General features: G+C 41.1%; 1 protein-coding gene across 3 annotated transcripts in view; it reads left to right on the top strand.

Annotated features, from left to right (window-relative positions):
* Positions 1-26,519, top strand: part of RGL1 (ral guanine nucleotide dissociation stimulator like 1) — a 265,812-nt gene that overhangs the window by 158,762 nt on the left and 80,531 nt on the right. For all 3 annotated transcript variants that reach the window (XM_019804492.2, XM_002923877.4, XM_011230614.3), the window contains one exon: positions 24,751-24,959. In XM_019804492.2, the coding sequence (XP_019660051.1) occupies positions 24,751-24,959 (209 nt within the window). The remainder of the gene's footprint in view (positions 1-24,750; positions 24,960-26,519) is intronic.

Here is a 26,519-nt window from a genome sequence, read left to right as displayed (position 1 = left end):
GGAAGGATTATGATATTCTTTACAGAAAATGACTTTCTACCCGAAGTTGACCGAGACGGTCCACAAATGAGTGTCTGCTTGAGAGTTCATCCCCTGTACCACTTTAGATGGCTGGACCAAAAATTGCCGGTGGGTAGCAGTTCCAATTTCAGTCCCCAGTCCTAACCTGAACGCCCTGTTTCGCTGAGAGTTACAGCAACCAGGTTGATGAAGGGTTCAAAGATTTCCTTCCATCTGTCCCCCCAGCTCCCTACATGGTTATGTCGCCAAGAAAAGAACTAGCCGTATCCTTTCTGGAGAATCCAGGTTTGGAGATCTCATTATCCCTAGTGACGTCCACGTGTCTGTCAGCTCTGTCACCCTCCTGTCACTGCTTATGCCTCTGAGTCAGCCTGTAGTGCTCTTCTGTTCCCTGATTGACTGCTGAACTCCCACTTACCTTTCAAGTCCCAGCTCAAATGTCGTCTTTACTCTTTTACCCTTCCTGATCCCTCTTCTGGGATAATTACCCTTTCATCTGGGTCTCCTTAGCACTTTATCAAAAGCTCTATTACAGCACTTATCACAACATATCCTTTTATTTTATTTTTTTCTCTTTGCCCTGTTCCTTTGTGTGCTTCAGGGGTGGGGACCCCGTTGAATCAATCTTTGTACTCCCATCACCTTGGACCATGTTTGAGCCACCCTCGGTATCCAGTAAGCACCTTATAAATTGTTTGGCCTTGTCTCTATTACAAAACATGTATCTTTATGACTTTTTTTTTTTTTTTTGCCATTTGGCAATGTTGTGAATCCCATTTTTTGAAACAAAAAGGAAAATATTGAATAAGTAAGGTAGATTTAATTTCTCTTTTATATTTCAGCGAATGACACAATGAAAAAGGAAGATGCTGCTTTTGCCTCATTTTGTTATTATTGGATTGACATATTATTTCACGATCTTACAAAACTTGACTTAGCTGTGATGCTGACCTCTGTAGAGGGGATGACGTGGTATTTAGAGTTAATCCATAAGCTTTGTGGTGACATATAGGTTTGAGTCATGGGTCAAAGATAGACTTTTGGGAGCCCAATTTCTGCTTTGAATTTCAGAGTTATTTTCCTTAGGGTTTTCACATATCTTCTTATATCTTAATCTGATGGTTCCAATTTGTTTCAAGCTTGCATTGACCCAGTGTCAAGACAATTTGGCTGTGCTCTGTGCAGCACATTTTTGTAAAAGGATCTGACACCCTCCGTGCACATGACCACTAGGGTTATGCACCTCATCATGAAGGCTCCCTGAGATCTTTGTGGCAGGCTTGTTGTGTAGGGCACTTTCTCGGGGTGTGCTGTTCCTTTCCAGGATTCATTGGCAAAAAGGGAAAAATATGTGACGTAAATTATATGTTATTATATAAACATATTATTAGTATACTTTTCAATTTTCTCAAGTAAAACTCAACTCCCTTTGCTCTCTTACCCTTTCCAACTTTCCTTTTCACTGTGGTCTTACATTCTTAACTCTTAAGCTTCTACTGCAGGCGAAATGCAAAGCCTGTGCTGGGAGTTTTCAGGATTCTAGCTGTTGTTAGGTGCTTTCATTAGACTCTCCTGGTGTCATTGGCTCTGGCAAGAGCAACTTTTCTGACTGTTTCTGATTTTTCTTGCTTTTTTATGGAGCATGCTTTCTTCACCTTTTTCTTTGTATAGGAATTCGATGGCATTTATGTTTGCTTTGGACAGAAGGAAGCACCTTCTTAAAGTTCTTAAAGTTATTCTTAAAAAGGTGATGCAACCTTATGCATGTTTTTAAAATAAAATATCATAGTCCTACTGCTATAACACAGTTGTTTCTGCACTGGCTCTTTATCATCTAGTCTTTGTCCACATCATTGCAGTTGTGCTATTTATTCAGTTTTGTAATCAGCAAGATATATTTTTCAGAACAAATTCTCTAGAAGTTTCTTTCTAGTTTGAATCTTTTGTGATATTTGTTCTATTTCTCATGTCACAAAAGACTGCATTTGGACTTTGTGAGGAGTTTCAAGGTGATAGTGCCTATTATTGGTTAACGAGCTTCATTTCTGTCCTTTTCCCTGTGAAATCGCCTATCTTTTATCAGGGCTGTGGAGCTTTTATGAGGAGCCTGATAGTATAGTGAAGTGAGGGCGTGTGAGGAGTGGAACACACCCCTTTCTTCTGAACACCATTGTGTGCTCTGCTCTGGGGTGGGGGGACCAGAACTCTCAAGGGCTACACTATTCAATATGGTAGCTACTAGCCACATGTGCCTATTAGGCATTTGGCCATGTGGCTAGTCCAAATTGAATGTTCTGTACATGTAAACCCTTCATGTAAAATAGCTTAGTGAGTTTCTGTCGTGATCACATGTTGAAATGGTAATATTTTGATATAATGCGTTAAATAAAATATATTGTTAAAATTCATTTCATCCGTTTCTTTTTACTTTTTTTTAAACGTGGCTACTAGCAAATTTAAAGTTACATATTTCTATCGGTCAGTTGTTCTAGGGCCTCGCATTTAAAAATGCAGGATGTAGTCTGTTAGTGTGTTCTGGAATCAATTCGGGGGTCAAAAATTGGTATTTTAAAATTGGGACAGAACGGAAATGAAAATATCAGAATGATATTATTGTGAAGCTTGTTTTAAACATGTGCGTGTGTGTACTGAGTCACTTATAAAATATATCTTCTCTTTTTGCTATGAATTGTTATTAAAAATGTTGAAAATCAGTGTTCCAGGGTGGTCCGGCCTAATTTAAAGCATTACCAGGAGGCCTGGTCTGCTCTGTAAGAGGACAGTTTGTTACCACGAGTACCATATAGATTTCTGGTCTGCTTGGTGGAAGCTCTTCTAGAACTCTTCAGCTAAACCAGACCCTGCGTCACAGTAAAGGCCTGAGCCCTGGGGCTTATCCTAAAAGCAATAGCTAGTCAGGACCAGCCCAGAGGGAAGGGTCAACTGAGGACGGCGGCCATCTGACGTTGGACCCGTGTTGCCTAGCACTAAAGTGTCCCTGGAGCTGGGAGTGACTTCGTCTGATTAGTTTCTTCTAGAAACTTCCTCAAAATGGTCTCCTGGCTGGGTGGTGATCCTTTCTAAGAAGCAGGGTGGTTTCTTAATGACCTTGGAGCCAAGCTTGGTTGGACACGTTGCTCTTTGACCCTTAGATCTTCCACCCACTATGTCCTGTTGAAATCAGAAGAGGCTGCACTCTAATCTTGGACCACACCAGTCCTCTTCCCTCCTGAGAGAAAACATGTCCTTACGGTACACAAGATGGGGGGGGGCAGTCACCAGGGCGCTGCCTGTGACTGGGTTCTAAATAAAGGACCCCAAAATCCACAGCGGGGTGGGGGCTCCAAAAATGAAGTTTATGGGGTTGCATGGGCCTTGTATTTATTCTAAAAGTTGTAAAAATTCTTTTAGGCTGACCCATTTTTCCTTTCTTAATTAAAAAAAAAAAAATCTGGCAGGCAAGAGGAAGAAATGTAAGACACGTGACTAATGCTTCAGCGTTTTCTCCTGGAGCCAGATTCTTTAAAATTATACCTTAGCCATGCTTGATGTTTTAAAAACAATTGCCCACAAAAGCCACCAAACATTTGTTTCTGGAACTTGTAGACTTAGATGGCATCACTTTCAGGAAAGAGTCCAAAAGCACAATATTTAGGAGTTACTGAACCGAAATCTTTTTTGGAGATTTTTGCCCTGGTGAATTAGATTACCGTAGGAACTGGCGGAGGGCCAGGCAGCCTTTTGCCTTTATTTTGCTTGAGTATTTCCAGTCCTGTTGCTAGTCACCCAGAAATTTTGAGGGAGTTGGACGAAATGACCTTCAAGATGGAAAGTACTGTGATTCCAACAACGGACTGAGTTGGCAGTAAGTAACTGTGTTTATGTCAACCTCTTGTTGTTCTGTACTTATCACAAATCATTCATTCATTCATTCAGTTGTTCATTTAAATTTGAGCCCATATTAGGTGCCAAATATTTTTGTGGGAAACTCACAGAATTTTAGAGCACTGATCGTGGGGGATTGGAGGGCCTTTAAGGTCTAGTTCGAACTCCCCCATCCCCCCCCAGTGTTATTTCCTGGGTCCCACCTTTATATTCTCCCCGCTTGAACCTGCCAAGGCTGCTTCCCTGACCTGGAGTCTTCTTTCTCATTTTTTTAAAAAAAGATTTTATTTATTTATTTGACAGAGAGAGAGACAGCGAGATAGGGAACACAAGTAGGGGGGAGTGGGAGAGGGAGAAGCAGGCATCCCGCTGAGCAGGGAGCCAGATGCGAGGCTTGATCCCAGGACCCTGGGATCATGACCTGAGCGGAAGGCAGACACTTAACAACTGAGCCACCCAGGTGCCCCGTCTTTCTCACTGTTGCCTCTGTCTGAAGTGGCTTCCTTTCCCCACATATTTCTCTGTTTAAATCCCAGCCGTCACTCAAATTCCGGCTCACGTGCTACTACTCCAGTGAATCCGCTCCAGTCTCCCAAATCGTGGGAGCCACTCCAGCACACTCTGTTTTTCTCTCGTGACATCACATGTCATCTTGGATTAGGTCAAATCGCATGAGATTGCCGTATTTGTAAGTTAAAAATGGTTGAATACTGGCAATTTTCTATGGTTCTTTTTAATATTAGGAGTGTTCATTTTTTAAGTTCCTCCAATTAGGTCTTTTTGCAGATGTGTTATACTCATGACTTAACATTCAGCTAAGATTCCTTGGTCTGTTTAGTTTTGTAATGTTAATTGCTATTAAACTACGTCTCATTTAACCTGTACTTGGAGAGTTGATTTAAGAAAATCTAAAAGTAAAAAATACTTATTTTTTGTGAAATACTATTTTGTGAGTTGTAGCTAGTTTTTTCTAGCTTTTTCAAAATCTTCTAAAATTCTGATTTGGTAAGTCAGTGTATCAGCTATCACTTTCAGTTCATTTTAATAAGGCTTTATATAATTATCTGCGTCATTTGTTAACATGATTCAATCAACATGGCCAAAGATAAAACTGTGTTTTCTTTCTGGAGACATTCTCTACTCCTAGCAGTGCTCCAGAGTTCACGTTGCTTCACCAGTTAGCATCCCTTGACTACATCTGTTCAACTCGTAGAGCTCCATCGTATCTGTAAAGACCTAAGGGGAAAGTTGGTGGAATGGTGTTTTGGGTCTGTGAACATGTCTGGAGCATTCCATCTTACTTGCCTGGAGCATTCCATCTTACTTGCCTAGGGTCAGAACAAAATGGAAAGTTAGTTTGAAACGATTTTTTTCTCATGATTCATGTTTGCTTCTAGCGATCATGGCTTATAAACCATCTGGGATATTGGCAACAATGGTTGGCAGGCCAACCAGTCCACTGTTTCCAGTCTACCTTAATTCCTGTCTGAAATTTGGTGTGTTTTCTTGTTCGGAGTCTTTAGACACTTCTATGATTCTGTGCTTTTGTGAAGATTCCACTCATTAATATTATATGATCATATCTGCTCGTTCTTTCAGCAGCCTTCCAGGTTACTTATCTGGCTCTGGAGACACAAAATTACTTAAAGGCTAACTAAGTGCTTTCTTATTATCACCTTCTCTATCTTGGGCTCTAGTTTCCTCTTTACCCTGTTGGTCCTACCCTTTCCAGTTTGAAGATTATTTTCCTTGATAGTGAAGATAGAAGCATAAGAGGAGTGAAGTGGTTCTCTTTTCTCTGTTATCAGTTAGCATTACCCCCCCCCCCATCAGCAATGAGCCTCCTCCCTTCCTCATTCTTGCTCCTGATACAGCTGAAAAAAGATCTTTTACATGACCTTACCATTTTCGCAAGACTCAATTCATTATGACTGTTATCGTTTCACGGGGCCATGCGTTTTGATATATGCTACCCTAGGTAGACAGCCTTAAGCACGGGGCCTTCTTCCTACTTCCAATCACTTGGAAATCCTTGACCTTTTTAGTTACTTGCTTTCTTTTATTTCGTATTTGGAATATTTTTCTTACCTTTCTTGAATTCTCTTCCCTGTTAGAGAAGGTTTATGCTAACTTTGAAAAAGCATTCTTTTCCTAACACCTGGGCCAGCTGTCTGACACTTCTGGGAGAATAAAATCCCTTTCTCCCAAGATTTCTATATATTCTGCAGCAATCACTTTTCATTAGCCATCATGATCGTGTCTGGAGTAATGGCTGTTTTTACTTTCTTCAACCAGCAGAGCAGATACAAACCTTGAGGAAAGCATCAGTAGCCATGGTGCCCACTTGTACAGTGAGAAGGGGGAGTCAAAGACGGTTCTGAGAGAATAGTTGTGTCATTAGCAGAAACAGGGATGCTGGCAAGAAGAGCTTCCTTGTGGTGCTGGTGGGGCATGCTGATTTCAAGTTCAGACATGGCATGCTGGGACAGTTTTCTGACTAGAAGAGATTCGGGATCAGAGGGATGCGTTTGGGTACCATTCACACGTAGGTGAGTGAAGCAGTAAGAAAGAATGATATGGAAAATGGAAGGAGGCAGAGGGCCAAGCCTGTGTAATGTCACACTCAGTAGGCATGAAGGTAGAGAGCAGTTAGTTCAGGGAGCTGAAAAGTGCAGTTAGAGAGGTAAGGGAGAGAAGCAGGCTAGTTGGTTATCATGGGATACAGGGGAGGCCAATATTTTCAGATGTTTAGAGGCTTATGCACCCTAAGAAGCAAGAGTAACGCCCTCTCACTTTTGGTTATTTCAACTTTCCAGAGCATATTTAAAAACTGAAAGATAATGAAAAAGTTCTTTGAGTAACCCAAATAGCTCACTCTGGAGGAAAGGCCATCATTCTTAATACATACCATGTTAATTCCTTAGCAAAGTTGACTATTTATATATGATCATGTTGGAGGTTTTTGTTTACAGTTGAGTAGACATAACGTATTTGAAGAGAGTGAGGCAGACGTGCTTATAAGATGAAAACTATCCCAGTGGTAGGTTGTGTTCCCATGTCACCTCTCAGTGAGGCCTTCTGTAACTACTCATTTAAATTGCACCCCCTCATCCCCTACCCCCATCGTGGACCACTTCTTGCTTCTTAACAACTGTCTAATATACCCTTGTATTTGCTATTGATTGACCACCTCTCTCCTGCATTAGAATGAAGGTTCCATGCATTGGATGTTGGTGGTTTCTCCCCCTACTGCCTTCCCAGAGTCTAGAACAGCACCTTGCTGGTCGGTAGAAGACACAATTCGTATTTGTTGAATAAACGAGTGTAAGAAAGTAAAGATGATTATACATGCATGTGAACTAGGAAGGTGTAGGTATTTGGAATCATTTGGTTTGGGAAAAGCCCTACTATCTCTGTAGTGTCTCCGGGGGCGGATGCTATAGTCCCTTTGCTACATTGGTGGCCTGCTGAGCTCTGAATGAAAGGTTAAATTATGCTCAGGACATTCTACTTCTGAAGGCAGAAAAATAACACATTTCAGAAACATTCCCAGCAAATAAATAAAGCTTTTAAAATACTAGTGTTTAAAAGGACCCTCATTGGGAAAACAATTCCTTCTGTGTTGAACATTAAATTTCCCCATGTAGGATCACTATTATGTGATTTAGATGTTCAGCTGACCCTTGAACAACACAGGGGTTAGGGGCGTCGACCACCCAGAGTTGAAAATCTGTGTATAACTTTTGACTCTCCCAAAACTTAACTACTTACAGCCTACTGTTGACTGGAAGCCTTGCTGGTGACATAAACAGTGGATAAGACATATTTTGTATGTCATCTGTATTATATATCGTATTCTTCTAATAAAGTAAGCTAGAGAAAAGGAAAGCTTATTAAGAAAATCATTGACAGTGCTGTATTAATCAAAAAAATCCACAAGGAAGTGGACCCACCGCAGCTCAGACCTGTCTTGTTCAAAGGTCAGCTGTACTATTTTCTTAAAAATTTGATTTTTCCTTTTCTGCATTCGAACCCCGAACAACTTCCTTCCAGATCTGCCGGAAGTAAACATGAAAGGTATTGCCTCCTTCCTTCCTAGTCTCGGAGGCCTTTGACCAGAGGTGTGGAATTAGCGAGAGCCTGGGGCTACCGAGGAGTCTGTGGTGGCTACACTTACAAATGACTAAACCAGAAAGTCTCTCCAGTGGTTTTGCTTCCACACCCACCGCGGCTTTATTCTGAGACATCTGTGGCCTGTTGGTGCCCCTCATGCTTTCTTGGCAAAATGAATGAGTATGTACTTCACCCTACCTACCTGCTAGGTGCCCATCAGATCACGTAAGTAGGTTTGAAAAGTGCTAGTTTTCCTCTCCAGTTACGACAGAGCTACAAAGCATAGCTCTTCAGTCCAATCCTCGCCTGGCCGCCGCCCACACATCTACTGTCTTCCAAGTTGCCTTTTGGTCCTCGAAAAAGCATTTCTTTCTGATTGCCTTTGTTCGTTATTTACTTTGGACACAATAACCGTTTACACGATTTCCCTGGATCAGTCTAATTTTAAGTTTTTTAACCTTACAAGCTCAGGAAGCGACCAAGGAGAGCTTTTCAAGGTGGAGGGGAAGCCCCCCGCCCCCACCTTAATTGGAGTGACCCGGCGGTGTGGCAGCGTGGGGGGAATTCACACAGCTCGGCTCGTTACATAATCGAATGGGCACCCGCAGCCAGATCCTTAACCCATCTCACATTCAGGACCATTGTGTCCACTTGTGGAGACAGTGCTTCCTTTGTTCACGCAAATAAGCAGCTAGTGATTATTAGCTTAAGTATGAAGTTAAATCACATTCCTGGAAAGGGAAATATTGTAGCTTTTTTTTTTTTTAAATGGGAGAAGAGAATGCATTTTTGAAAATCCAAACATACAGTTACTGCTGGCGACATGAGCATTACACCTTTTTGGCTAGAGAAGTTTATCTTTTGTTTGATTAAGACAGTTACATATAATCTCTCATAGTGACCGCTGTCCTGATAAAATGAAATCTAAATATTTACCTTTAAATAGCCGTAGGGACATGGATCAGCTTTGTCCTGATTTGCCTACACTGGTGTCTTTTCCCTCTCAATAACCTGCAGAGGGAATTTGGACTTGCTGTTGGGTGTAATACCTGAGAGCGTGTGATTCATTCACAGCACCTGACATTGAGTAGGCTCTCACTGTTTGCCGTATGTTAAATGTGTGGTATGTGGGGGACCTTTAGGGAGCAGATGGGAATCTTCCCTACTGGAGCCATCTGGCACTGCTCCTTCAGTGTGGCTTTGGAGCACAGGGGTCTGGGCTTGACTCTGGCCTCTGTCACTTACAAGCAATGTGACTGGGTAAATTACTTAGCCCTTTGAGCCTCAGTGCCCTCATCTTTAAATTAGGGTTGTTGTGGGGATCAAATGTGTGTGTCTAAAAGAGCCTTGGTATTAGAAAGGGCCACACATCAATTGGTTAAGCGTCTGACTGTTAGATTTCAGCTCAGGTCATGATCTCAGGAGTTGTGAGATGGAGCCCCGTGGTGGGATCCACACTGAGCATGGAGTCTGCTGGAGTATTTCTCCTTCTTCCTCTGCTCCTCCCCCACTCACGCTTGTGCTCTCTCTCCCTCTCTGTCTCTCTCTCAAATAAATAAATAAATCAATTAATTAATAAAGTCTTTAAAAAAAAGAAGAAAAAAGGTCACACAAAAGATAACAGTATTCACAATCTGAATTTTTCTAGTCAGAATTGAACTTGGATAGTAACACTGATTAACTTATGTGTTTGGTTGCTCTGATCTGCTTCAGTCAGAAACAATTCAGTCAGTGTGTGTACGCTCCTACTCAAATCAAAGTAATGTCAATCTATGACAGTGGAAGAAGAATAAAATTGGTCCCTTGCTAAGGTAAGGAAGAAAGGGAGTTGGACAGGTAACACCAAAATTTTAGAAGGGGAAATTCATGCCTAAGCAAAAGTAGATTATTTTACTCCGATCTGGTTTATTTCATTTAATGATCATTGGAATTACTCTGGTGTTGTTACTGTGCTTTTAAATCATTAAAGTTTCTTATAATAATCTGGGACTTACTGCAGATTCCCCAGTTACAAAGATTTGGATTTAGTAGCTCGGAGGTTGGGTCCGTGAATCTGCTTTTAACAAGTTCCCCAGGTGATGCTGTTGCCGGGGGAGCATGGTCCACGTTTTGAGAAACTTGCCTTCTCTAGGAGTCTTCTAACCGAATCCGTTCTTGCTTTCCTACAGTTATTCTCCATGTAGACCCGTGTTACATTTGGTCATGGTGTACTTACTGCCTAAAACCTTTTTGTGGCTTTCCATTGATAGATATGAGGTTAAGGATCAAAATTCTCTGGCTAAGCTTATCTCTTGCTCCTGTGGCTCACTCTCCTTTGACCACATCACCTTCTCTCTAGCCTTCTGGTATACCCAGTTTCCTCCTGCCTTGTGTCATTTGCACCTGCAGTTCCCTCACCTGAAATGTTCTCTCACCTTTACCTGGTGAACACCTACTGAGGATCCTGATCTGTTTCCTCCGTGAAACTTTCCCTGATCACTGTGACAAAATCTGACCCCATTCTCTTATGTTCTTTTAGCACCTTTTTGGGGAAGCAATGATCTCTACTGTCATTAGGTAGCGAACTGTTCAATTCTCTGCTTGAATGGTGGCTTCATGAGGATATGGACCGTGTCTGTGTTCATTTCTGTAAACACGGTGTCTTTTAATAGTACCATGAACATATGGCAAGCTCAAGTACTTTTGAATAAATGAATGAATGTGGGATTTGTGGTAAAGGAGCTCTGCTCTAGTCCTACATTTAAGTTTAATGACCGGGGTTGCAAATGGACTTTGTTATAAGGTGGAAACCTTCCTCACTTAGAATTCTAGGATGAGATGTTTAGAACACTTATTTGTTTCAGTAATAAAAATTATTATAAATAGAGACCTCAAACAATGGTCTTAGTGTTTAACGCTTAGAACCTGGCATGAGAGAAAGGGGAAGTTAAAAGACTTCAAATGAAATCCTTTCTTTATACCATGTCTTTCATGCAGGAAGTATTGGAAACTTCTTGGTTGTCCAACACCCCACATGTAAACTTTTTACAGTGTATTTACCCTTATAGCATGTAGCTGGTTGATTAGTTTGTGTATTCATTTTCTGATACTCCCACGTGGAGTTGTAAGAAATAAAAACAAGTGCATATTCCCACTCTCTGTTTTCAAAGCCAGCAACTGGCTCAATGGCTTTTACATCTGATAGAACAATGAAGGCAATGTCAGTCTCAGAGAATGGGAGATCCTTGTTCCATGCTGTTTGATTCAGCATCTCAATCTTGATGGGAAAGGAGTTCTGGAGAAAAAAAATCCCTGATTTTAGTAATTTTTAAAATCATGATAATCAAGTATGGAATTGAGATTTTAAAAAAAGCTCAGAATAGTCATTTTGATAAATTCACTGACGTTCTCACCTGCTAGGAAGAGATCTTTGTTTACTTAAGATTTTTAGTTCAGAGGACAGGGTTTTGTATGTTTCAGTACATCTTTGGAGTTTACTAAGCCTTTAATTCAGATTTCTAAATCATTTGCAATTTAATTGCATTAATTTGTTTTTCACTCATTACTACAAACATGCAGTCATTGTTAAACATCACTCTGTACACCACCGACAGGTGAGTGAACAAGACAGATAAGGGCTCCGCTGTTGTGGAGTTGACAGAGAACAAACAAGTAAACAGGTCAGTGCTGTTGAGAAATTAACCTAGATCATGTGATCTGGCCTGGCAGAGGGAGATAGGTCTCGTGACCTGGAGGAGATGTTCCAGATCAAAAGAAGTAAATGAGAGGAAGGGTCCACCCTGAGAAAGGCAGGCAGAGTAGCATTTTACGCAAAGGGAACAAATTCAGAGACCATTAAGTGTCAATGAGCTTGCTGCGTTTTGAGAACTAGAAGACACATGTCTGGGGCTTAGAGAGGGAAGGAGATGGTTTTGGTGGTGAGGTCAAGGAGGGAGGAGGCAGAGGGGCCTTGTGGGCCGTGGTGGAAGTCTGCGTATTATTCCAAGTATGATGGGAAGCCAGTGAGAGGTTTTAAGCAGGGGAGTGACATGATCTGATCTGTGTGTTTAAGAGATCAGTGTGGTGGGAGCCTGGCTGGCTCAGGTGGTAGAACATATGACTCTTGATCCTGGGGTTGTAAGTTCCAGCCCCGAGTTGGGTATAGAGATTACTTAAAAATAAAGACCTTAAAAAAAAGATCACTGTGGATGCCATAAGAACAATTTTTAAAAGGCATTCGCTTTAGCAGTCCAGCTAAGAGGTAATGATCAAACATTACATACTTTCATTGTATATGTACACACTTTTCTTATTTATACGTATAGGCTTTTTTATTTGACTGAATTTGGAATAATCAAGTAAAAATGGATAAAGGACCATAATGTTAGATTTGTTAGATAAAAAACGCAATTCTATCTTAAAAACATTAATACTCATGAAGTGCTTGTTGATGTGATTATAGGCTAATTTCTGGAGATATAACTATAAATATGACTAGTCTTTCCCTTTAAAGATTTCACAGTCTATTGGAGGATGCCTGGAAGTAACCAGATGCTGACAACATACTATGGACAATGTGTGACTACCACAGATGTTTCTGTCTGTTTCTTGGTGGACATACACAATCAGTTCTTTTGGGAATGTACCTAGGAATGGAATTGCTGAATCATAGGAAAGGCATGTTTGGCTTTAGTGAGTACTTGGACTTTATTCTAAAAGTAGCATTTGTGCTTTTCTATAGAAAGAGCATTTTGGCAAGACTGGAGGCAAGCGAGCGTTGTTCAGTGCTTGTTACACCTACCCAATTAAAAAATGAGGTCTAAATTGAGGCAAGACCATGAGGAAGACGCATAGAATGGGGAGCCGTTTAGGGAATGGGACAGGTTGGATTGTGGAGTTGAGGGGGAGATAAGGTGGAGACAGGGATGATTGGCAGGTTTGTGACTCGCACCTTTGACTAACTAGAGTTCCTTATTGATTATCCAGAAGAAGAAAAGTTTGAAGGAAAGTAAGAACTCAAGATAAAAGTCTGGAAACTAATATACTTGTGTTAGGCAGAACTGTGGGATATATGTATGGGATGGCTAGAAAGAGGATGCAGACTAAGAAGAGGCTGGATATTAGAAGTGTTTCCATATCGATGGTAAGTGAAGGACAAGGAACCAGTGATCAACTTGTAGTATCAAAGGAGAGCCTTGAGGAAGATGAGCTAGAATTCTGGTAAAGTGTGACTCTGGGTCCAGACCACCTCGATTTACTCCTGACTCTGGCCACTTTTTAGCTGTGTGCCCTGGGAGAAGTCACTTAGCCTTTCTTGGCCTCTGTTGTCTGTAAAATATCTGTAAAATGGGGATAATAAATGTATCTTCTTTGTAAGGTTATTATGGGATACATAAAAAGTGCTTAGAATTATTGGTTTCTGTTGTTGAGAAAGGGATGTTCATAAACTCAAGAGGCAGAGAGTGCCAGGAGGGAATCAGTGGTGCCAGTTCCATAGGGTTACTGCAGGGTAAGTGCGGGAGCGTTTTCCTCAATTGACAACCAGGCGGAAGAGTACTGAGGGCAGAAGTAAAATCTACAGGCTGGTCTTAGTACCTTCCCTTCGTGTAGGAAAGCCCATTGAATTTCAGAGCTAAACACGTCAGAAAGATCACATGGTTTGCTTGAAGGCATCCCAGGTCATTGACATGAGTGTTAAAAGCTTGGGTTATTATATAGCTCTTTTATCTCAAGCTGTTCAAAGTGCATCCCACAATTTTTTTGAATCATCCTCATAGCATCAGGGTGAGTTAAGAAGGTAAAGGTAACATTATTCCCAGTTGACAGATGAGGACCCTGAGACTAAGAGAAATCACATGGCTTTGTCTAAGCTTCTATGAATCAGCTTTTCCTTTATCTCATCAGTAGAACTTACTCGTCTCTCTTTTAGCATTGTCAAGCACAGGATTCCTCAAAGGGTAATCAAGGAATCTTCTGCATTTAGAATCACTTGGGATGCTGGCTAAAATGCAGATCCCTCGGCTTTCTTCTAGATCTGCTCATCAGAGTCTCTGCAAATATGGGCTCAGGAATCAGTGATTTTGCCAGCACTCCAAGTGATTCTTTTGAAACTGTTTAGTGTGTTCAATGAAACAGAGAAATAAATCCCCAAGTGAACATTGTTCTCAGTGACATTATTCACACACAAAAAAATCTTAAGGTATTTTATATCCAGAAACTCACACTACTGTGACTAAAACTTTAGAACCCTTTCTGAACATATTGTCTGATTTATTATCTTTGTGAAATGGAGTAGTATCTTTGGGCTTGAAAGTAAAACTGATTTGACCTATACAAATGAATAGGACAGTTTATTGGTGTATTACCATAGCACTGCTGGGGGTGTCACAGAGAAGCTATGGCCAAGGATTCTATATATTTACTTCAATTTGGTCAATGGTTCCACCTGCAATTACTGTGTATAGTAAACTTCTATGTATATAAGTTTATAAGTATGTAAATATATATATTAGTTACTATATATATTATATATTAGTTACTATATATTAGTTACTATATATTAATATGTATGTATTAGTTACTATATGTAGTAAGCTTATATATATAGTATATAGTGTGTATATATATGTGTGTGTGTATATATATATATATACTATATATATATATATAGTATTGATTAGAAAGAGTTGCTTTCTCTGTATTCAGAGCTTCTATTTTTATGTGATAATGAAATCAACCATATCTCTCTATGGCATTTCTAATGGAGCAGCATAAAACTCTCAGGATCAGGTAACTTGAAGACCCTGACGCTAGGGGTTGGACTCCGTTAGAGCAAGCCCAGGTTCAGTTGGTGATGGCTCATAAATCACTTTCTTCTCCTTCATTTGGAGGGGAGGTGGGTTTTTCTGCGTGAGTTGACATCTTGTCTGTCTGGTTCTCTGTTTTTACGTCTGGCTTCCAGCAGCCACATAGTAGGGACTCAACAAATACTTGTTGAATGAATGAATCCACTCAGGTGTATTTAGGAACTATCAAACACAATGAAGTTAAAAAGAGTTATTCTAGCCTACTGCCAAGAGAAATAGAAGGCACTGACAAGTATTTGATGATTAATTGAACTGGANCCCTTCATTTGGAGGGGAGGTGGGTTTTTCTGTGTGAGTTGACATCTTGTCTGTCTGGTTCTCTGTTTTTACGTCTGGCTTCCAGCAGCCACATAGTAGGGACTCAACAAATACTTGTTGAATGAATGAATCCACTCAGGTGTATTTAGGAACTATCAAACACAATGAAGTTAAAAAGAGTTATTCTAGCCTACTGCCAAGAGAAATAGAAGGCACTGACAAGTATTTGATGATTAATTGAACTGGAACTAGAAACAGAATCTAGTTCCATGGGATCCGCCCCCCCCTCCCCCCGGTGTTTCTTCCTTACCTTTGACTCAAGAGGTCTTTTTCTGAAATTGTCACTGTAAGGCCCCTATTATTTACCTGGCATTATTCAATAAAAATACGCCCTAGTCTTAAGTTCTGTACATCCCTTTCCTTCCATGCCATTAAGTGAGAAGATTCACATTCATATTATATAGTCTCCACTATTAGGTTTTTAAAGAATATTGCCCTTTATTTCCTTTATAGATTCCCTTAGCACCTCATTTGGGTTCTTTGCACAATGGAAGTTCTTTTAATACTGTTTTCACTGACTTGATATCAAGAATGGGTCATGACCCATGGGAATGATGAGCATATTATTAGGAAGATAAATATTTTCTTTATGATTGACATGCCTGTCTTTTTACATATATTTTTGACATATTAAATCTATTGAACAGAATGGTTGCTTTTTCAGTTTCTGTTCGTTTGAGAAACTGGATCCATGTTTTTGCCAGCTATTGGTCCTTTCTATACTCTACCTTCTCCTTTATTTTTATTAAGTGTCAGCATTTACAAACCTGCCACTACTCTGGCTAAATCCCACAGTCAACCATATTGTCATCCTGCTTTCATTTTCCTTTCTTTCTAAAGATAGAAGGAAATTACCTGTTGGCTGGAGAGATTTATAAACCTAGCAGGTAGGAAAATTAACTAATAATCTGGACTCAGAGAAGAACATGAGTGTTCCGCATGGGTTCTTGTGCTGTGTTGTCCTGTAGCTGATGACACAGCTTACTGACATTGTTTTCCTGGCTTCTTTTGAGCCCTTGGGTAAAGTCATTTGTCTTTCCTAGGGTTAATTTGCTCGTTTAAGAAACTGAAATAATGAGGGGGATTTTTTTTTTTCCTCCAGAGAGGGTGTTAGCACTAAAACAATATTTCCCCCCCTTAGCTGTTGAAGATTTCAGTCAGTGTCAGGAGGTAGGACACGTCCTACTACAGAACACTTGATGCAGTAAGACCCAACTTTTGGTGAAAGTAATTGGGGTTGGGGGAAAAATTGGAAAGAGGATTTTTGTATAACATACAATATTTTCTTTCATCTGTAGGATCCTGAGTAGTTCTTGTAACTGTTCAACATGTCTTCAGATCTGTTACCTCATTTTATCTCTTTCTTACAACAGTTGTCTGAAGTGTGGAGATTCTGGGCTATTGACAGTTCTGATGGTCTTGGGTGTACCAATATGGAGCTGGAATACCCAATACGTGTTGCTTTGTGTTTTAACACAACATGCTATATAGAAAGACAGTGCTGGTTTTATATCCGGACCCTGTCCATTATGCTAATGGGCTGGGTAACTGTGCCAGACCCCTCACCTCTCCAAACCTTAGGTTCCTTTAGTAAAATGAGAATAATTCCTTCACCGGAAGATCATTGTAAAGATTGAGCATCTGACCCAAAAGTGCTCAATAAATATCTATTAACCCTCTCTTTTATTCCTTTTCATGTAGGGCATGAGTATGGTTTTCTTAGAATTGATTTGCAGATTACGAGGAGGAAAATCTCCTGAGGAAAAAAGCAGTTTATTTCAGTATATCTTTCAGAGAGATGTACTCAAGATAAACTAAATTGTTCTTCCCACCTTGCCCTTGATTTGATCACCCGATACGTTGAAAGATACCTGCTGGCTCTGTAGGTAGCCATTTCTACAAATCCATGACCTGGGAATATTACCTGTGTCAAACGTAGCTCTGAGGACTAGAGTTACTTGCCAGGGGCTCTGTGTTCCAGAGCTTTGTGGGAACAGTAAAGTTAAACTTTACCTTTGAATTTATAAGTCCACATAGACTTCATAAAGATTTCTTTTTGGAGGGAAGAAGAAGCAAGTTAGACTGTCATTACTTGAATTCTGAAATCCAGGGGAGTAATGATTTACTGGCATTTTGATAACGGGGCTTTGATTTTTATGCTTTATCATTATAAAGGGGATAATAATAGTGGGAACGAAATGTTTACTTTGCTTAAGACTGAACTAATCCCATAGGGAGGAGAAGGGATTCATTAATGTGGTACTTAGAATAAGACTCAAACTAAGGACTATGTTTGGGAACATCAGGCAGTCGCCACCCCCTGCTAGTCATCCCCTCCCCTCCCGTCCCAAGGATTGGTGAAGGAGCCCTTTAAGTCTGAGAAGGAGATAAAGCCCCATGGAACTGTCTGTGGGATTTATGGGGGAATGGGAAAGCTTCTGGGCTGTGGAGAAGCTTTTCCATTCATAGCAGACTTCATTCACAGAGAATATTAGGTCACACGGAAGCTCACTACGCCCTACTGACCTTTCCAGACAGAGGTTGGCTGGGCCGTGCAGAAACAGAATGAGTTCCAGAAAGCCAGGACACCTGTGAACCTGTGACCTCAGGATGTGATGACCTTGGGCATTTGAAGCTCTGAACAAGAGAGAAAAGCGAGAATTACACATTTTGGAAGTTTATTCTGGATCCTAAAGTGTCTGTGACGCTTTGTGATGGGATTTGGTAAATGCAGCAGACTGTTTTAGTTCCGGCCTCCCTCCCCTCATGCAGCTCTAAATCCTTGAACTTCTCAAAGTAACATGTGATTTTGAAATTTTATAACATAGTTGGGCAAGACATTGAGGCCTTAAGTTATTGTCCTGGGCTCCCTAGTAACTTGGCCTCAGAAATGGGGATGGAGCCCAGGTTAATCCAGAACATCTCAGTCATTAGCTTTCTGAGTTTTAAGCACAAAAGTAGCACATAAAAGTGAAATTATCTTTTTGCAAAATGTAGCCAACTCCCTGACATCCATTTAATTTTTGAATCTGCCTCAAGACTTTGGAACCCTTCCAAGAGGAGCAGAGTGTCAGACACAGGGATTTGCATCTGGGAAGATGGAGTCTGTGATGGGTTCGCATTGGACTGAGCGGCTTCACAGCCAGAAGGACTACTGTTTTTAGGCGCTGGAAAACACAACTTCCTGTTTCCCCCAGGAGAGTTCCTGGACTCTGAAGGGGGGATCTAAGGAGCCCTGCTGAGACAGGATGGTGGCGGGAGCTGGGATTTCTGTGTGATAAAACAACGGCCTTTGTTTGTTATTACAGCTCTCTTAGCATTTTCCTGAGGAGGAAGGGTCCTCATCATAGAAGCCAGACCACATTGTGACATGTGGCTTCAAGTAAAGTCAACTCTGGGGATCTTGTCCTTGTTTTTCGAGCACATTCATGTGTCATGGACGTACTCCTCTATGTCTTCGTCCTTCACATATCTACTTTTTTCTTAGCTCAGAGGCAGAATTTCTACCTTTCCTGAGGTCAGAGATCACAGTGACAACATAGCTCGCTTAACCAGAGTGGACACAGATAGAGAAAAATGTTCCACCAGTGTGAAGGTCTCTCCTGCATTTACCATTGACGTCATCTGGGAGGGACTCCTGGGCAATGGCATGCTGATCAATCCACTCTCCAGAACCAGTGCCCCCATTTGTACCCCATCTGCCAATTTCTGTGGTGCGAATCTTTCCACGACGACCGAATTCCCAGCACCAATGCGATGCCATTGAACACAGAACTGAGAAGGAGCGTGCGCAGTTGGCTCTTGCAAGCAGGGCATGCCGGATCCAGCACACCACTGGCTGGACCTTGTGTGTTTGCATAATTAGATGGAAGGTTATGTTGGCATGTGTACAAATCTGGCAGTGAAGACTTCTGAGTTCTCTACCCAGAAATGCTGCCGGAGATGAGGCGATGTGTCATTCTGCCCCACGTGCAGGTGCTTCTTCTAGGGCTTGCAGTCTCTGCTCTTGGGACCTTCTGAATTTAGGGCTTCTTTCCCATGCCATCCTTAGTCCTCTCTTCTTCCTGTTCCACACAGTCCGCCTGGGACAATGAAGCCGTTTTAATTGACGTAATGCCTGCCTATTTCCATTTTAGACCCCTGTCCCCAGCTTTGAGATTCTAACTGCCTGTTGGACTGTACTATTGGAAAATCCCAAAGATACTTCAAGTTCTATGTTTCTAAGGTGGAATTCAGTACTTCTGCCCCATAAAAATCTGGCTTTGCTTCCTCAATTTTCTTTCATGTGGGTGGCACTGTTATCGTCCCAGTCATCCACACTAGAAATCAGGGAAATATTCCTGGTTCCTTTCCCTCAACTTCACTTTCTGCATCCAACTCTTCAGCCAGTCTTGACAATTCCTGAGTACCCCCTAAATATGCCCCCCCCAACCCTTGACATCGTTTCGCAAGTTAAGGCCCTTACAGTTGCTCACCTGCAGTATCTACATCTTTCTTACTGATTTTCTCAACTTTAAAAACTTCCCGTCAGCTCTGTCCTCCATGCTGTGATTTCTCTGACCGCGCTTGAAACTATAAGAAATGGCATCTAAACTTTTTAGGATTTGACCAGTGGCCTCCATGGCCAGGTAGTTCCCTGCTGACTCTCTAGCCAAGCTGTCCATTCCTTTGGTTATATTGCTCCTATAAGCACTGTGTCATCATCCCTGCATCCCCCCCACTTTGCGGTCACACCTCTTTTCTTAATGCCTTTGTTTGTGCTGGTGTCTTTGCTACATCCTCCCCAACGTTGTTAACGCCTACTCATAACTTAAAACCCAGTGCAAGCATCCCCTACTTGGGATGTCTTTTCCGATGCCACCTCTAGGCTGGGCCCCTCCTGGTTCTTCCATGATAATCTGGATATCGATCTCTGCTCCCTTCTTTTTTTTTTTTTAACTCACTTTGCATCATAATGGTTTCTTTGTATCTGTTTCCTCCACTAGACCCAGCAACCTGGGTGTCAGAACTGCATGCTCTTTACCTTTATGTCTCTCTTGCACAGTGCCTGGCACATAGTACGGTTAGTTCCTGTGTGGCTGAATGAATAAAAGAGAGATCCATGCTGTACTCTTTGTATGCACTTAGCTTAGCCTTCCTGAACAAAGATAAAACGACAGGATGCCAGGTTGAATTTGAAATTCAACATTTTAGTATGAGTCGATCCTAAATACTACAGAGGACATGCTTATGCTCCCCCGCCAAGTATCCTATTATTCATTAGTTATCTGAAATTAAAATTTAACTGAGCATCCTGGCAACCTTAACCTAGCGAAAAAGTGAGTTCACACCCAAAGTAGTTCACACAGTGCAGAAGCTCACACTGAGCTTGACATCACTTGCCCCAGGGTTTTGTACAGACGGTGCCTTACATCTCTGTATGGCTTATGTGTGTGTAGCTGACGATACTCACGTGTACCGGCCTTGCCATGACACTGTGTGGTGTGCCATTACCTACATGCATGCTTTCCTTTGCATGGCAAGGATGTTTCGTCTGTACATATCTGGGCAGTCTAGACAGATGGCCAGAGCGTGTTCGTGCAGCATCTCATGGCATGTTGTCTGGCTGGATGGTGCGTTTCTTTGAAAAGGGAATTTTACACATTCTCTTGGTGTTCTGGGCTGAATGGAGAGCTAGCAGTGTGTACTTTCTTAAAGTCTATAAAACCCTGGATGTGGGTTTTAGATTTTGCTCGAGAGTTATGACTGGAAAGGACTCACTGTTGACATTCCTGCTGAGGCCAACATGCCCCAGAACTGATGTACTGAACGTTGAGCATGGCTTGGAGAAGGACTTTGTACTGTCTCCGGTTTAATGAGGTTGTTTACTTAGCATGTCCCCTATTAAAGTATCAGATGGCTGAAGTATTATTTTGATTGAAGGACATTTTTTTTTTCCAAGTTAGAAACACCCAAGTTGTTAACAGTTGTATGTTTTCAGAAGGTGAAAGAGTGTCTTTCTCCATGACTGGAAACAGGATTGAAATATGGCACATTTCATCCTCCACGTTGTTTTTCTCCCGTCCTCCTCGTGCCAAAATGGATAATGATGGAAATTCCTCAGCTAGGACAGTCGGGCAGAGTTTTAGATATTTACCCCATAGGAGTCAGACGTGTTCTCTCAGAAAATGCCAAATTCTAATGGCAGAGTGATTGCTGTCCCCACCCCCCCAACCATAAAAAAAAAATCCTGAAACATTTTTGTGGCCTCAGTATCATGATCTTGTCAGTAAAACGATGGTCTCTGATTAAATCCAGATTGAGCTGTTTCCTGTTAGCGTGCTAACCCAGAGGGCAGGCTCAGCCCTCCATGTATCGCTCTCCGAGTCTGGGTTATTAAACACTTGTCTGTCAAGGCTCTCCCCCTGCCTCCCCCACTTTCCTTTTAAACTAGAATTCAAAGGTATTGAGGTATTACACACAAAAACATATCCTAAAGTCTCTTCAAAGGGTTCTGCAGCTAGTGAATATTTTGCTGCAAAAATTAAACGAAAATTCTAGCTTCTCCAGTGTGAACCATACGGCAGAATTAGGTTTTCTGTTTCACTTTTGTGTAATTTTATTTCAGTGTAATTCCAGGAATGAGCAGATAATTTCCAAGTTTTTGTTTCACAAAAATGTACTCCATTTGAGTGTTGGTAAATAAGAACTCCTCTTCAAAAACCTTCCCCCTGCTCTCGCAGGTTGATATTAGGGTGCTCGGCAAATGTGCAGAACGTGACATGATGCGCGTGCTCGGACACCTGAACGTGCATTGTGTGCGGATTTTTGTGAGAGTGATTGTAGGCCCCTGAACCGTTCCCGTACTGCATTTGATACTGTCATTCATGCTCACTCATTGCACTTAGAGAATAGTTCTTAACATCCACATAATCAAAGTATCTTTTGAGCTTCTGTCAGCTCAGACATGGTTCTTCCTAATATACAGATGCAAACACTGAGGAACAAAAACCATCACAGGGAGGCATGGGGAGCAGGCATGCATAGAGAGATTTGATTTTTTTTTTTTTTTTCCGGAGGAAAAGGAGGACCAAAGGAAGCAACTGGGTTAATGAGTAGCAGGACTCCATTCCCAAGGGAGAGCCTTGGCTTCCTGCCAAATCTGCTTTCTGGCAGGAAAGGGGACCCCCTTCATCAGGTCCTTTGACAAGTATTTTTCTCCGCATTTGAATTTTTGGCTACATCAGTGCTCAGGGAAAAATTAGTTCTTTTAAGTTGTTTTTACTTTCAATAAGAAAAGATTTAAAGGAGAGTTTGCCTGGTGAGTAAAATAAGAATCCTCAAATTACAAGATTGTTTGGTAAGGGAACAGTGTCACAAGGTAAGGAAGCCTGATTTAGAATTACAGCGTGAATATCCCTCGAGAATGAGAAGCCATTCCTTTCATTGCTGTTGTTAACATGTGACATCGAAGCATGTTTTTTAACTACTTTTTACTATTATCTCGCTGATCATTTTTCTGGAACCAGATCTTTTGAAGTGACAATGTAAAACATAGAAAACATCCCTACTTTTTGGTATTAAGAAAGCGGTCAAACAGATAGGGATGTTGGAAGATAAAAATTAACATTGTATTTTATCATGTCTTTTTTTTTTTTTTATTAAGTGAAAAGCAGCCAAAGTGAAATATGGTTTAAATGCATCACAGTAAATTACGAAGCTAACGTTTTCCAAAGGTTCATTCTGATGGTCTGCAAGATGCTGTGAGAATAAAGGGAAGTCCATTTGGAAGGATCATGTATCAGATCTTTCTCGTAGAGTTTCGTAACACGTTAGCTTGTTAAGGACAAATTCTGCAGTAAAGAAATGTATTTGACTTTGTTTTACTCTGGAGTTCCCAAACTTGGCCACAGGACCTTTTGTTTTAGAACTTGTGTTTACAGGACCCACGTAGGGCAACACTTACTAACTAGTAAAAAAAAGTAATTAGACTTTGAAGCCATATATCCTTTCCATTTATTGTTTCTGCTTAAAGTGGATTGACACTCCTGGGAGGACAGACCCATACTATTAGGCCTTCCTTAAAACTACATATAGAGTGATAAAGGACAGTTATTAGGCCGTGATCTGAGTCAACAGGCCAAAGAGGCCTACAGAAATGTTTGGTATTTTGCCTGAACCAGATCCCTCCCCTTAGTAAAGTAAAAGTATCCTTCGAGTAAAAATAAAGTCATCCACCATGGAAGGTGGAGTCTTACTATTCATTCCCCTTAGTGTTTAGACATCATGACATTGAGCTACCCTCACCTTTTTCTGAAAGTGATTGCCACCACTTTGGTCTTACTGGAAGCAGTCTTGCCAGCCAACTTCCTTCCAACGGTTGAATATCTGACAGGCCAGGTGAAGAAAAAGCAAATAAGCGGCTTGGTGAGCGTAGGGTCATCATTTAGAGATCCGTTCTCTCTTCTTTGCTCTTCTTCCTCGATTTTCACCCATCTGGCTATTTCAATTTAGGAAAATCTGATATGCAACAGTTCAAACTTACCATTGAGAAAAATTGCCTGGCCATTGTTTGCCTCCCTGACAATGATTATTTGCTTTAGAAAAAGGTCCTCTCGGTAGGTCATCTTCGTGCCTGTGAAGGACAAGTTAAGCTGAAAATTGCATCTCTGTAGAATTTGTGAGGCAGAGATTTACTGCAGGAGGTAAGGCACATTCCTGTTTTTCTTCAGTTTAATTCTCTTCCCTCAAACTCCATTTTAAGCTTTGCATATCTTACCAATGATCTGTTGTTAGGTTTTATGTCTCCCAAGGTGCAGTTATACCTTCCAATACCATCCACAGTGTCGTTCTCATGTGATAGCTACTTCTCGGGAGCCCACGTCTTTTCTTGTTCATCGCAAGTCTCCAGGAGGCAGGGGTCATACACCCACCCACCCTCTCCATTACTCCCCAGAGATGAGCCCAGGGCTCCTTGGTCCGGCCACTTCTTGGTCAGTTCTGTTGATTGCTGTTGATATTGAATCAGGAGGGCTGTTGCTTCTTATGGGCTGAAGAGTATCAGACCATGGTCAGATCTCCAGAGATTTCCGTGGAGATCATACCCCTACCAAGGCTGGTCTTTCAGCCTAGTGACGTGGTGTCAGCTGGCTCACACAAATCCGAAAAATCTAAGTCACCTCTTCAAAGCCAGTTGGCGTCAGCTGCGGCACACCGCTGCAGGAGCTGTCTTTGGGAATGAGTTTGACCACTCGCCATGAAACAATACAAAGGAAATGATCAATTAAACTTTTGCTGAGCTTGATTCTGGGGTCACGGAAAACATCCTTGGCCTATTTAGGCCAGCAACCAGTTCTTGACAGGGGATTAAGTAGAAGCAAGTGTAACCACCATGAAGTAAAGTAACCCCCCCCCCCCAACCACCTCACTCCACTACACTCATAGGGGAGAGAATCGCTGTACGTGGCTCGTAGAGAAATGAAATAAGAGCAGGGAAAACGTGACAGGCTGTGTTTCAACTGTTACAATGTTTTCGGTTTTACTTTGGGGAGTCATTTCGCCTGATCATAATCATGAATTTCTTGTACAGGTTGAAGGGGACCAGCTGCCTCCAGGACATACAGTCAGTCAGTATGAAACCTGTAAGATCAGGACCATAAAAGCTGGCACCTTGGAGAAGCTGGTGGAGAACCTGCTGACGGCTTTTGGGGACAATGACTTTACCTATATCAGCATCTTCCTGTCAACGTACAGAGGCTTTGCCTCCACTAAAGAAGTGCTAGAGCTGCTGCTGGACAGGTAAGAATCTAACAGTTTGCGAGATGACAGAACACAAGACAGGCTTTCCGCAGAAGGAAGGCGTGCCTTTCGGATTCACGTGCATCTGGTATGCGTGAGGAAGGATTCACGGGAAGGAGCAACTTTTGGAACAAGTGGCACGAAGGCTATTCAGGAGCCACTTTATGGTTTATTTCTGCTAGAGATACCTTATAAAAAACCTATAAAATATTTAGGAGTACATGCTATAAATCTAGACTCAGTTGCATATAGGTTTCAGTTACTATTTGCCACCTTAAAATTTTCTCCATGTGTTAATAATTGTATATTATTCTAGAAAATAATCAGTAACCAGGAATGCCATTGGGTTGCTGGGAGAATTAAATATGCTAATATATGGGAAGTATCGAGTTCAGTATTAGACCCGTAGGAAGAAGCTAATAGATGGTAGCTTCAATAATGATGGCGGTATTACTATTAACAATCACTGTGCACCGACTGCTTTGTGGATATGCACATAAATATTATCCTCAGTTTATTTTGTTAAGTCACATGTTACATATAGCGGAGCATGTATATTATAATTCACACATTGATAATTATATTTTCCCCCTCAGTTTTGCTTTATTTATAATTAAGCTTGACCTTTTAATTAATTATTATTAGATTGACTTGATATTGGGAGGAAGAAAGCCATCAGTCAAACAATTGTTTTAGAGACATGAGAGTTCTCATCTGATCCTTATATTCTGGGGTTTCCTGCCTAAGAAAGGAAATGAGAGGATGTTTTTGTTGGAGTAGTTGAGTGCTGACTGTTAGCTAGGTTTTTAAAAAATTTTGAAAGTATTATATGCTCATGTGCTCATAGAAGGGTATAAAAAGAAACATTCATGTTTTCTCATACTGCTATGTTTTCCCAAATATCTTTTATTAGGTTTTTTAAAAAGTTGTAGAAGTAGAAAGAAAACAATTAAATAGACCATAACCTAATTAGGCAGATAACCCATATTAACATTTTAAAAATAGAAGTACCAGGGGCCCCCGGGTGGCTCAGTCGGTTAAGCATCTGCCTTCCGCTCAGGTCATGATCCCAGGGTCCTGGGATCGAGCCCCAGATCGGGCTCTCTGTTCAGTGGGGAGCCTGCTTCTCCCTCTCCCTCTGTCCCTCTTCCCCTGCTTGTGCTCTCTCTTGCTATTTCTGTCACTATCTCTGTCTCTCAAATAAATAAATAAAATCTTTAAATAAAAAAATAGAAGAAATCTATATATATAGTGAAAAGTTTCAAACAATTCAGAAAATTATGAAAGTAAACATTTTCTTTTTCCCCAAGTCCCACTCCTCCTAGGTAATCACTGTAGACCATTCCTTTTGTGTTCTTCCCCAATTTTTCAGGCATATCTACATATATATACACACACACACACACTTATATAAATTTATATAATATTTGTTAATATATGATAATTGTCAAAAATATTATATAGTTTTTATATGGTATAAATAGAATCATAATGGATAGTCTGGCAACTTTTTTTTTTTTTTTTTTACTTATCAGTCTTGGAGATTTTTTTTTAAAGATT

Source organism: Ailuropoda melanoleuca, chromosome 8 (genome assembly GCF_002007445.2).
Source record: "Ailuropoda melanoleuca isolate Jingjing chromosome 8, ASM200744v2, whole genome shotgun sequence".
Taxonomy (NCBI): Eukaryota; Metazoa; Chordata; class Mammalia; order Carnivora; family Ursidae; genus Ailuropoda; species Ailuropoda melanoleuca.
Note: the sequence above shows the minus strand (reverse complement) of the source record. Positions and strands in the feature narration are given on the sequence as shown.